Source organism: Primulina huaijiensis, chromosome 15 (assembly GCF_012295235.1).
Source record: "Primulina huaijiensis isolate GDHJ02 chromosome 15, ASM1229523v2, whole genome shotgun sequence".
Taxonomy (NCBI): Eukaryota; Viridiplantae; Streptophyta; class Magnoliopsida; order Lamiales; family Gesneriaceae; genus Primulina; species Primulina huaijiensis.
Window position 1 is genome coordinate 23,288,954 of NC_133320.1, and position 13,190 is coordinate 23,302,143.

The 13,190-nt window shown below is 36.3% G+C and overlaps 2 protein-coding genes across 3 annotated transcripts; both read right to left on the bottom strand.

The window, feature by feature from the left end:
- Positions 1–150: 150 nt before the first annotated feature.
- Positions 151–8,816, bottom strand: LOC140959781 (uncharacterized). Of its 2 annotated transcripts, XM_073417795.1 has the most exons (13): positions 6,248–8,816; positions 5,037–5,164; positions 4,672–4,771; positions 4,441–4,573; positions 4,263–4,326; positions 3,141–3,852; positions 2,531–2,860; positions 1,299–1,847; positions 1,149–1,221; positions 985–1,070; positions 643–762; positions 487–557; positions 151–376 (listed from the first exon to the last, which is right to left on the bottom strand). In XM_073417795.1, the coding sequence occupies exons 1-13, from the start codon at positions 8,375–8,377 to the stop codon at positions 352–354; spliced, it is 4,521 nt and encodes a 1,506-aa protein (XP_073273896.1). In that variant the 5' UTR covers positions 8,378–8,816; the 3' UTR covers positions 151–351. The 2 variants fall into 2 exon arrangements, 1 of the variants encoding a protein (XP_073273896.1); XR_012172063.1 differs by lacking the exons at positions 151–376; positions 487–557 and having other exon boundaries at positions 863–1,070.
- Positions 8,817–9,757: 941 nt separating this feature from the next.
- Positions 9,758–12,802, bottom strand: LOC140959427 (nicotinamide/nicotinic acid mononucleotide adenylyltransferase-like). Its single transcript, XM_073417261.1, has 10 exons — positions 12,452–12,802; positions 12,265–12,337; positions 11,915–11,988; positions 11,544–11,629; positions 10,975–11,054; positions 10,871–10,892; positions 10,451–10,546; positions 10,226–10,327; positions 10,067–10,125; positions 9,758–9,984 (listed from the first exon to the last, which is right to left on the bottom strand). The coding sequence occupies exons 1-10, from the start codon at positions 12,552–12,554 to the stop codon at positions 9,894–9,896; spliced, it is 786 nt and encodes a 261-aa protein (XP_073273362.1). The 5' UTR covers positions 12,555–12,802; the 3' UTR covers positions 9,758–9,893.
- Between the last annotated feature and the right edge of the window lie 388 nt (positions 12,803–13,190).

Below are 13,190 nucleotides of genomic sequence, written 5' to 3' on the forward strand. Positions count from 1 at the left end.
AAAAGACTCGTATTGTTCCAATAACTTGTAATAGAATCAACTCGCATATGGTATAACATGTTTTAATTGTCAAAATAACAACTTTGTCAAACAATCTATTTTTATAAACGCTAATATAAAACCAGTTTTTATTGTCCCTTTTTTTATATAAAAAAATAAATTTTATAGATCAGAGATATTATATACAAACTATTCGTTTTTATTGTCTATATAAATAATTACATGGTCATTTGGTGCAGCTAATGTGCGAAAGATACGCGGCCACAGAAGTTGAGAGCGATAAATTTGACCATATTATATAACCATTAGCTACATTATTTACACAGTCCCAGCCTTTTTCAACCAACTGTCTCAGCTGCAGTTGGACGGAACCGAACTGTAAAAAGGTAGTCAAAAACAGTATCAAGATGAGCGAAAACAGGGGCCAAGGCAAGTCGATCTATTCGTTGTCGCGTATTCATGGAAGAAATTTTTAAGAAATCTTACTCGAGTTTAGACAAAAGTTTTCTTGCTTGCTCAGTTGCAGCACTTGCAGCATATACGGCCAACTTTTTCACCTGTTAAAAAGCCAGAAGTTGATCACATATATAAAAGAAAAGATTCGTAATATTTTCCTCGAAGAAAGACTTTAGAGGGCACTACCTCTAGAATATCTTGCTTGGATCTGTGAGATTTTGGAAGTAGCCGAAATTCTTGAGTCAAACGCATGCATTCTTGGATATTCTCAGGGGATACAAAGTCCAAAGCGACTTTCATGGAGGACTGATAAATATATAAATAACAAGATTTCAGTAAAGAGTACATTAGCCATCAAAACAACATAGGAACAAGAGTTTACAATCTGAACCGAGAATAAACTTACAGGTATAGAATTTGAAATGAAGAAATCAAACTCAAGCGATTAAAAGCTATAAAAGTGCAGAACTTAGAGTTCAACATATTCATCACTCATAATCCTCTAAGAAAATTCTGTAAGAGATACACCTGTCTATTCCTCACTTGGTGGGGACACCCTGCAGGAATGAATATAGCCTCACCGAGATATTGCTCGAATGTCCATGGTTCAATATCTTAAAATGACGTAAAAATCATATTAGAACTGCTTGGTCTGAACTTAAATTAAATCAGTCTCACAAAGAAAAACTTACTGAACTCCAATTTCAACTGTTTTTTGTGCTTTTCATCCAGGAAAAAGGCCTGGTCATGGATAGGATGTGCAACCTAAAATCAAAAGCAATAGGCCAAGTGAAATATGGGATTTCAGAAAACGCAAGAAATTTCCAAGATATAGTACTTACGGAGGCCACAGGAGAATGGTCAAGATCAAAAAATTCTTGCTGATGTTTAAGCAAGTATTCGATTATTTTGGGCACATCCTGCCGACGAAAGATGTCCCAAACAGCACCACCTCTTGCTATTTCAGGACGGTTCATCCCATTTGGAGTAGAATCCATCACGGAAGACTCGATTCGATCTTTATTATTGGCATCGGAGTTGTTATTCAAGCAATCGGGATGCTGTACTTGATGAGTATCAATATAGCTGAGTGAATCAAGGCGATCATCTAAAGTGCTATTCAGACCACAGGCTTTATTTAATTCATGTGTATTATTTTCCCTTTTCTCAGAATTCAGAAACTGAGATGGAGAGTGAGTATCAAAGGTAGCATTTTCACAAATCTGGTGTGACAGAGTAGCAACTTCAGTGGGTTGCATATCAGTATTAATGGCTGGTGTGCCTTGCCAAAATGTCTTTAAATTATTTTCAAGTTCTGTCCTCAACTTAGCAATCCTTTGGCTCTGAAACGAGGTATATTTCACTTCAGCTGTGTGTGTTAATATATTTACCTGAACAAATCCACATATTCGTCATGACAAAAATAAGTTTACTATAAAATCAGTAAAATATAACTATAATATAGCATAATCATAAAACCTGGCAAATATCATGACTAAAATTCAAGCCAACGCATCAAAAAGCACCAAGGTCTGTTTCGTAACTTATAGAACGATCAGAAATATCTGAAGATCTTGAAGCAGTTTTGCAATGCAAGCAATTCAATTGTCCCACAGAAAACTTGATGAACATATTATCAACAAAGATAAGATCTGTCGTGAAACTAACTTAAGAAACAAAGAAGGTGTTTTGGACTCCAAATTTGGAAAATGTTCAAAAAAGGGATTCAAAGATGCGGATGAAAACTGGAAAGAAAAAGTGCAGACCATTTGACGACGTTAATGAAGATTCTATAATTGATTTCACTCTTAAAAGCAAGGCCCGATGGATGCTAGACTAAGTGTCAACTCGTCCATATTCAAGAAATTAGCTATCAGTGAATGATCTTAAAATCAGTCATTGCATAGCATAGATAAGCTAACTCATAGAGTTCACGATCACATATTTTCAAGATTCTAGTTTTCTTAGGAAAGAAACAACCACAAAAATACTGAGAATGCAGGTCCCAAAAATAAAAAGGTGCATCAACCAACCGCAAAACATGAATAGTAGCTGACTTTTCACAACAGCATACCGCATCAGAAATGTCACAGTGCAATTTTGCAACAGAATCGCCTTTTCCAAGTTCTCTCTGATATCCATAGGCAATGTAGGTCTTGGGTCCCAAGTCCGGTTTTAGAGCACCTTCAGGAAGTTTTGTAGCAAGATTCAAGAAACCAGATCGAGGATGTGTATAATCGCTGAAGGGAAGCATGGCCATAAACTCAGCGTCATGCCTGGGCAAACATTCTTTAAAAGAATTTGCAGGTGGCCAGTCCTTTAACTTCAGCATTTCAGGCCATCCGTTTTGATGACTTCGTCCCTCTAAGTAGCCTTCAAAGAACTGCCGAATATTAATCTCAACCTATAACATTTGAAACCAAATTATTACAAAATTTCTGCATCTAACATACAGATATTAACTCCAATAGCTGATGTCTAGTACAATTTGCCAGAATGCAATTTGGCATAGGACAGAACTGGGGTAGAATGTTTTTAAACAGCACTTTCTATCGTCATAAATTACACTTGTAACAGATTGAAGGAATAGAGAGTCCAAGAAGGAGTACACAGAAGTGTGTATGATAAGATGAAAAGCGTACAATGCATGAAATATACATCGAATACACGTACACAAGAAGTACCTGACACCAATCCAAGCAATCAATAGCCTTCACACAAAAAGTCTCTTCCTTTAGTTTTTTGCTCGCATTCTTGAAGGCCCTCAGCATAACCATGGGCTCCCAACTAAGACCAGAGGCCTTTGCCATGGCATTCCTAACAATCACAGGTTCACCTTTCCTCCAATGCATTTGAAAATGTTCAAACTCAGCATCTCCAAGATCAATAGCATTAGGACAGTACAAAAAGTTATCTTGACTGTATTCCCGAAAGGCTGATTGTCTTGCATTACAACAGACATGGTCCTCTTGAGCAGAAGAGGCTGAAACACACAAAGAACATTTTTGCGAGAAGCCTACATCTGATAACTGATAATTGGTAATGAGCCCCTCAGTGAGCCCAATTAATTTATCCACCCAATTAGCATCAAGAATCCGTCTCAACTCTAAATTCCCAGATTCACAACCACCTTGCGCTTTGGGAGGACATGGTATATTGCCATCAATTTTGGCTTTCCACTTAGGGGAGCCATAAAACACATTTTCTATTATCCCATTGGCTGGAGGAATTTCAAGGTTTGTACCATCTGAAGACTTGGGAATAATGATTTCCTGAATAGCTCCAAGTTGAAGACCTTTTCTGAGCTCGTAACAACAATCGAGACAGAGATCATACGAACAGTCAGGATTGGGACAGCTTCTGTGGATATTCACAATGGATGTCTCACAGTTGTTACTGTTGAATAAAGAGGATTTCCTTTTCAGATTTTGTGGCATCGTGAAGCACATTTTGTTAATAGAAATGACACCAACAATTCTAGAAACTCTTTTTAAATGATTAGTGAAAATACGACATTACTAAGTAATCCAAAAGATCACGTCACGAGATTTGAGATCAAGCTAAAATATAGAGAAGAGGTATAGCACAAATGAAATTTTAGATAGAATGCGTATAGATTCAATCAAATACACGATATCAAAATAAGACTATCCCTAGCGTACAATAAAGACAGTCAACTCTCCTCCAACAGTTAAAAATGTGAAAGAAAAGCATACTAAATTCGTCTTGGTTTTCACTAAAATTAAATCCTCTATTTAAGAGTAAAGAGAAAACATGGTCATGCCTTATTTGCAGAGAAAGCATACCAGTATACTCGATCATCTTCTTCGAATACTCCCAGTGTCACACCTTCTTCATTCACTGGAACACCTTATATGGCAGAAACGCGAGGAAGCTTTTAAAAGTGTAATCATGAATTAGAAAGATAAGATCCAGCTACTTTTTGTGGTACTAAAGATAAGATCCAGCTACTTTGTGTGGTACCTTGTATCGTGCCTTCAACATCTAGTTCAGATTTCTGCTCTTGTTGTATATGTCTTAGGAGAGGCAGAATGTTGACGAGCAAATATAGGGATCTTCTCAATCTGATATTCTCACCTACTTCGTTTTCAACATCCTAAAAGAACCAATTTTTTTTTTTCAGAATACTTGGAACATTGATATGATGTGTGACAAAAGAACGGAAGAATTACATCATACATAAAGCCATCATACCTTTTTGAGCACGTCTGCTTGAAGGCAAGCTCTGCAATTGCAATTCCCACGGCAAAATGGACATGATTCCTTCACTTCTTTCTTCTTTATCTTAGGATACCTATACCATTGAGAAATCCTATTTTAACAAATATTTTCCTAGCCAACACGGCAATGATGATTATATGAACAATGTTCATCAGTGGAAATGTACCATTTAGAATTTTATTTTCAAATTCACTTCTCTTGAATAATATCTATGAAGTCACTTGTTATGCAAGAAAAATCTATTGTTAAACTAGCAAGTCATACAGTTACCACTCTGAAACTGCAATTTTTTATTCAGTAAATTCTAGAAAATGGAAGAAACTAGGAGCTTTGTTTACCACTTTGCGATGCATTCAAAACAGTAACGTTTCATGTTGCAATTTGAGCAGATGACAACACCTTTTTTATCACTTTTCAAGCATTGGTGACACATTGACTTCCGCTGCTTCTTCCGTATGGTAGATCCCTGGAAAAATAGTTATCAAACAACAACAGTTCAATTCAGGTGCAAAAAGGGAAGAATCTGGCATAACCCAGATTAATTTTGAAAACCCTCAACCTTTTGGCAAATATTAAAAACTTTTGGCAAATTAATGGTTTCAATCCTCAACAAAAGTTAAGAATCGGAATCAAAGACATGTTCAAGAATTTGAAAGTTACAAGATGGCTAAATATAAAAACCCCATAGTGACATGATGCAGTGAATGATAAACACCAACATGAATTCCATTAAAAGCAGATAAGAAAATCATATGCGAGCAAATACAAAAAAAATAATCGATTAAAAAAAGAGCACCAATGAAGGATTTAGCATGGTAAAGTTAAGATTTGTCCTTTTCATTTAAATCAACATTCCTTCTATATTTACCAAAAAACAGTCATGCCTTGCAAGCTGCATTTATGCCAGACATTTGATTCCCCCACTCAGCGAGACAACAAACAAACAATATCAATTTGACTGAGTTCCACCTGGTGAAACAGTGGGCCTACATGCAAAAGATAAGGAATCATTTATAAACTAAAATACATGCATTACATCATGTCACTGCGAATTTAAGCTCTTTCGATGGTTAGATTTAGTTTCACAAAAGGCACTCCGTGACAGTCACTTTATCACATTTAACGCTGAGAACATGAATGTCTAATTGTTTCTCAGACATGACATTTGAACACTGAGGTCATAAACTCAACATAGAAACGTTTGACTTTGAATGAACTAATTACTGCTTCATTGTCTTACATCACCAAATTTTCATGAACATTTCAATTTAAATTTGACCATGCTTAAACAAGCCTTATGATATCAGCAATGCAGAAGAGCCAGGTAGGTTCTCAGAAAAAATAGCTACCAAGTTGACTGGCTTAAAAGAACAGTGAGACATATAAATGTTTGTCCGCATTAAAAATTTCCCCTTGATAGACTCAATAATAATGATTATCTACTTGGGAACCACTATCCTAATCCGAATTTGGTAATAAAGGCAAGGTTGGTTATAATGCTATTAATTCAACACCTCCAATTAGGATCAAATGTGGAGAAGAAACTCACCGACTTTCCCAAACTTGATGGCACTTTTGTTTTCACATTCCAATAATTGGGCATTTTCTCTCCCATGAATACAGATTCATAGCCCTCATTGATGTTTAACGTCAAAGGCTTACCACTGCGTCTGTTTTGAGCCCTAACATATTCTCCAGAACTAACCATCCATGCTTTTCTTTTTAAACCATTTGGCTCGCACTCATCCTTCTCCGTAACGCTTTTGTATATACTCTCACTACCAAGATTCACCCGATCTCTCTCTGCAACAAGTGTTTCCTTATTCTTCAACCCCTGATGTCGCCCTCGTCTGTCCTTTTTAACGAGTTCAGCCCCAGGCTTGATACTAGGAGCAACGTCAACTGTTTTTTCGCTATCCTTTTCAACTGCAATGCTCTGTTTCATATTTTTTGAACCTTTCGCCCAACCTTTGGAATCTTTACTCTTATTAATCGCATTCCCATCTCCATCAACTGCAAAATAATCACCTAAGATCCCCCTGAGTTCATCAGACATGATATTTTTTTCTTTATTCGAGTTCTTTCCTTTATCAAGTCTCACTTCACCAACACCATAGTGAACTCCAATGTTAACCGTGCCATGGTCAATTTCAGATGTGCGTGCTGCTTTTCTTCTGTCATTTGAGTAATTAGGCGCCTCTAGTCCATTCTTTTTTCCAAGATGCTCAATATCTCCATCAGTGATACTACTTTTTATTTTTTTCTGTAGCTCGCAGATAGCCAAATGTGACTTCTGGTTCTTGTAACCTGTGGGCATTTTTAGACAATCAATATTCTTCACGATCTCATTTCCATCAAAATTGTTCTGAGAGGTAGCATCGAGCATTCCATGATTCTTCTCAACATCTGTCCCATGTAAGATTTTCTTTTTATTCTTGGAACCCTTTGGCCTCCCTTGGGCTCTCTTCCTCTTTACAATTTGATGTTCGATGCCAGTAACTCTGGTGTCCAACCCCATCGACCATCCAATCCCACACTTATTCACAATCATATCCCAACCTTCGCTGCCCAGACCACTAAACTCAGGGATTCTAATACTCCCATCGTAGCCAATATTTCTAATGAAATCCTTATCCAATAACCCGAAACCTTGAAATTTATCCCTATTGCCAACTGGCTGCATCATCCCAGAAGTACCGAAAACTTGCTCACTTCCGCTAACTCCGACTGTTCCAACATCTTCCTTCTTCACATCAAACCCTGCACCAGTTGTTCTGCTAACATCACGCCCCATATGCACAAAGACGCCTTCATCCTTAATGACCATTTTTGTCCTACCTTTTGAACCCTTTGGTCTTCCCCTCTTCTTTTCCTTTACAACAGGACCTTCATTGCTGACATCTTTCCCCGCCTGCAGAGCATCAATTTCATGGCCGACGGCACTTTTAGGCTTGTTTTTTGAACCTTTGGGTCTCCCTAACTTTTTCACCTTGACAACACCACCTACCTGGCCGCTGACATTAGCTTCCTCCTTCAAAGCCTCAACTAAATTCGGAACAGAGACTTTTTTCCTAAATTTCAAACCTTTGGGCCTCCGTTTCTTCTTTCCAGCACCAACATCTCCACCTTCAACGCCACTAGACCCAACAATATCTAAAGCTTCCCCTCTTTCAATGGCTTCAACTTTCTTCACAACAGCCTCCTCGCTACGTTTAATGGCAGTGCCACCAACAGCCCCCATTTGCACCGCAACAATTTCATTTCCACCACCACCACCACCACCACCTCCATTTTCCTCGGCAATCTCCGCCCCTTGGCCTCCACTAGTTCCACTGCCGCAAATAATTCTCGCTCCATTTCCAACAGGATCACCAGCTTGGTCTTCCTGGGACTTTCCACTAGTCCCGCTGCCGCAAATAATCAAGTCTTCCTCCATCTTAATTCCCGCTCCATTTCCAACAGGATCACCAGCTTCGCCTTCCAATTTTCCACTAGTTCCACTGCCGCAAATAATCAAGTCTTCCTCCGTCTTAATTCCCGCTTCATTTCCAACAGGATCACCAGCTTTCCCTTCCAGGGACTTTCCGCTCAAAGCCTGCAACTTCCATCCCCTCAAACCGCTTGCACCATCCCTCCCGCATATTAACTTCTCATCATCACCACCTGCCGCCGCTTCCATAAATTTCAACTCTTTCAACGAAAATCAAATCAACCCTAAAAAACCCTCCTTCTGAAAACCTCAAAACCGGGAATATATATCCCATCATCGGGCGAAAAAGGCTACTTCATCATTAGCGGTTCAAAATTTAATGCCACTTGCGCGTGAGTAATTGAGTTGCCAATTGTAATCTAGCAGCCTACCAGTACCCTTTCTCGAGTAATTCAAGAACAATCTTCCGCTGGAGTACTTTATTCTGACTTCGAAAATTCAAAAGCTCAACAGCGCTCCATTTTTGTGTCCATTATTGTTATTTCTTTTTTCGGGTTTCCGTTTCAGACGCCCGAAGAAAGAGTCCGATTCATTGAAGCAGTCTGACTTTTCAGAGTGAAAGTGCGAGAATAGTTAGGATTGTATGGAATTGCATGGAACGAGGCTACACAGACAGATAAATGTGGTTTTGGTTTTATGAAGTTTAACTCGTGGTGGGACCCACCAATAAATATACTATTTTTTTAATAAAAAAAATACTTGTTTATCATGTTTCACGTGCACTAAAATTTCTATAAAACCAATGCTTGTATATAGAATGTTGTATATAATTTATTTGATTTATATTTAAATGATGATCAAAATATATAACTAATTAGATATTATATTATAATTTTGATATATGAATTAAAAATAAATAAATAGAAAAAAAAACCAAAAAATAAGGGTGTCAAAATACAACACGATCCGTCAACCCGACACGATCCAACACGAAAAAAATCAGGTTCGAGTTGGGGCTTTTCGGGTTCGGGTTGGGTAGGTTCGGGTTAGTAAATATACTTTTAATTTTCTACAATTAAACTTTCAAATTTAAATCGGAAATTTTGTTATTATGTGTTTAAATTAAAATATTATTACTTTTTATTTTTTCGAATTTTTTTCATTAATTTTTTAAAAAAAATAAAAAAAATAAATAAATTTCGGATTAGGCGGGTGAGGCAGGTTGATTCGGATTAGACGGGTTCGTGTTCGGGTTGGGGGTTTTCGGGTTGCTTCGGGTTCGGGTTGGGTTCGGGTTGAAAAAAAATTCGCGGGTTGACTCGAAATCCGACCCACCCGACCTGATTGACACCCCTACCAAAAAATAAATTGAACCTACAACTTGATATTTAAAAAACAAAGACACTTGCATTAAATTTTAACATTTTATTAATATATATAATTATTAAAACAGACCGTGACATTAAAAATTAATTACTTTAAAGATCTCAAACTTAATAATATAGTATAGATGTAAATGTTACTGAAGTTTTAACACATGGATATGGTTTGCCAACTTGTTACTTAATTAAACAGCCAACTATAAATTTTTAGTGGAAAAAATAAGAAATTATATGTATTATGCTATTATCATTTCGTTCACAACAATTCGGAAATAAGGTTCTCAAATTAAATTTCATAAATGAAATGATCCGACAGTGTGATTTATGGGGGAAAAGAGTTCCAAACAATAAACACTTAAATCATGTGTAGGATCATCTTCTCTCTATCTTGTGTACAAGTTATTTTGTTTGATGTAATCAATTACTTTATCCGCTGTCAAATACTTCACCGACTGCACTCTTGAAATGCAATCCCTGGGAATGGAAACTCGTTTAGTGTAAACTCGAATNTATAAAAGAAGATTGATGCATGCATGTTCAGAGTGGGATTTTTTACCTCAGTCTTGTCGAACTGATCCTATTCGGTACTACTTCATCAACGATCTTGATATTATCCTGCAATGGATTACAAGATACAGAGAAACTTTCAAGGCTTTTGACTTCTTTGTTCCAAAGCAATTTTGGATTGACTAGAAGACACGAGAAAAAGGATTACCTTGAATTCATTCAAAATATCATCATTCAATATGATATTGTCGACGTCTTGGCCATCTCTACAAATGCAAACCAATCCAAAGTCTCTACATATAGTTTTAATCTGAGAATAAAACAATGTGCATTGCAGAACTGAGCAAAATGAAAGTTCTAACAATTTGCTTTTACGAATTATTTTAGACATGCACATTTTCTTCCTCTACTCGAGCGTATTGCACAACTTTACCTGTTCACGAATCCAAACTCCAGGAATGGTGAAAGATTCTAATAGATCAGAACCACAAAGAAGCATGACTTTGAGAGACTCTACGAAGATAAGACAATTTCATTAACTTGACATGTAAAAGAGTTATAATGTCTGTATGGAAGATTTTTCTTTTTTTACATCAGAAAGCAAACTTGTAGAACAGTAAAATTCTTTAAAAAAAAAACATATCTTTGTTTTACATTCAGAATAATATTTTTGACTTTGATAGATTCTACGAAGAGACAATTTCACTAATTTGACATGTAAAAGAGATATACAAATGATAATTTTATAATGTCTGTAAGGAAGATTTAGCGCAAAAGGAAATCAGTTTACCATGGGGTACACATCCGCTCTCGCATAGAGAAGTCCTAACTCTAGACAAAACTGTCAATGTGCGCTGGTAGGTATCCTGACTTGCCTATTGCAGATGGAAATAGTAAAAAAGACAGAAAAGTCTGTTCATGTGCAATGTGTGTGTGTGTGTGAAGTGAGAGAGATACCTCCCATGAATCCACCATAATAAAGTTGGAACTTCTACAAACGAGATCACACATGGTAAGCAACTGATATGTACAAGACCCTGAAATTTAGGTTAGAACATAAGCAACTGATATGTACAAAATCCTGCTGCATATATCCATACACCCATGGCAAGCAAGCATAAAAAATCATTAAAAAATTAAAATAAAAAATAAGTTGAAGTTGCTCTACTCTGAAACATTTTGATCATAGAGTTGATGAAGTATTTGAAGAGTTTAAAAAGCCAAAAGGTCGATAAAGGAAAAAATTAAAACAGCACGGATTTACTGATCAAACAAGTAAAAACCGTTTCCACCGTTCTTATCAGGGAACCAGCCATGTGCCATTATACATGTTATTTCTCAAATATCCTCAGCAACTGATAATCTGATAACACCTTTTCTTTGGTGTTTTTTTCATCTTAACAATTAACATCTTCATTAGTGTTAAAAATTATTCTAAGAATGGTAAGTCGCCCAAGCTGTACTTTCTTTGATGCAAATCAGGGAATGGGTATCCATGTACCCCATGGCACATGCTCGATACCTACCTTCTTTTTGTATGCATCATTTACAGGTGAGATATAACCACCAATGACACAAAGCCCTTGCGAATTTAATGCGTCTCTTGCAAGCTCTGACAAAAAATACAAGAATTGTTGGCAAAACTTCATCAAAATATGCAACGAGCGATAACAATTAGCACAACTACCAATTTCACCAGAACAACACGCATGAACATGTATTCCATCGCAACTAACCCAAACTATAGGAGCACTTCTACTAGTAGGAAAAAAAAAGAAATAAAGGCAAGAAACAATAGATAAAACTGAGATCCGAACAACACTAGAATTTATCATCACTGGATAAAGGTGGGGTATGAACAAAACAAGATTTTATCATTGATAATGAGATGTCTTACCAAAACAACGCAAATGCATGAATGTGGGAGGATTGAAACTTCCAGTTGCTACCAGTACCACATAAACATTTCTCCTGAGACAAATAGTTCAATTTTTAAGAAGACATAACCAGAGGAAAAACAACCACAGGGGAGCTAGGATTGATATACCCATATTTTTTAACTAAATAAATTATCAAAATGGAATATACGAAAAGGCAGAATCGGTATGCAAGTCAATAAACTAAATTTAGCTGAACTAAATTCTTGATTCAGAAACAGAAAAATTATAATAGGGAAAAATAAGAAACAAATTTTCATTATAAGAAACAAATTAAAATAAGTGACAAAAAGCCGAGCGACAAACTTACTGTGTCTCAGAACTAGATAAACCATCTTGATTGATGGATTTCAAGGTTAATTTATCCCGCGGTAGAGCTACATCTATTGCAGCAAAGGAAATAATAAATCACAAAGCAAAAACAATAGAAGAATTTAGGGAAAAAAAGACAAACTCTACATATTTAACATTCGCTATCTGCAAGATATTGAATTTACCCGGATCAAGAGCTGAAAACAAACGGGGGCTAGAAGACACTAATGATTGTGACTCCTCCTCTGCAACGTCATACGATGCCGAGATGCGTTCAACGCTTTCCATTTCAGTTGTTGCCTTTTTTAACACAGAAATATCACAGACTGGAACTTTTCCGAATATATGAAATGCCCACTTCGAAAATTGACAAATTTGGTAAAAAAAAATTCGAGATTATCACAATTAAAAATTCAACCTTTAGCAGATGATAATAAAAAAGTGGCAGGATGAATTTTCCCAAGCTCTATACAATAAGGTTTAACAAATAGCTATTGGCCGCCGGCTGGTAGAATCTTAAGCAAACCAAAAATGTCTTTAAAATTGGTGCTTAATTCTTTTACAATCGATTTTTCAACAATCCAACAATAAATAAATATGTCTCTATAAAACATATATTTTGGCACGGACGTTTTGGCTGGAAATTGTATTTTTAGCTTAATTATGATAATTTGGAAGAAGTTATATTTCACATAACATTTGATAGCACTATGAATCACTTTAAATAACCCCTTTGCCGAAATTTGAGTAATTAAATAATTACGGTGATATAATTAGATGCAGATCTTACTATACAGTCGAAAGATGCAGTAGTGAACGTCATTACTAATGAAGTTGTTTATATGAAAAGATTTGTTTGCTTGACGTTCTATTTACTGAAAAATAAATTAAACTTCGTTTTTTCAAAGCAATTGCAATGAAATG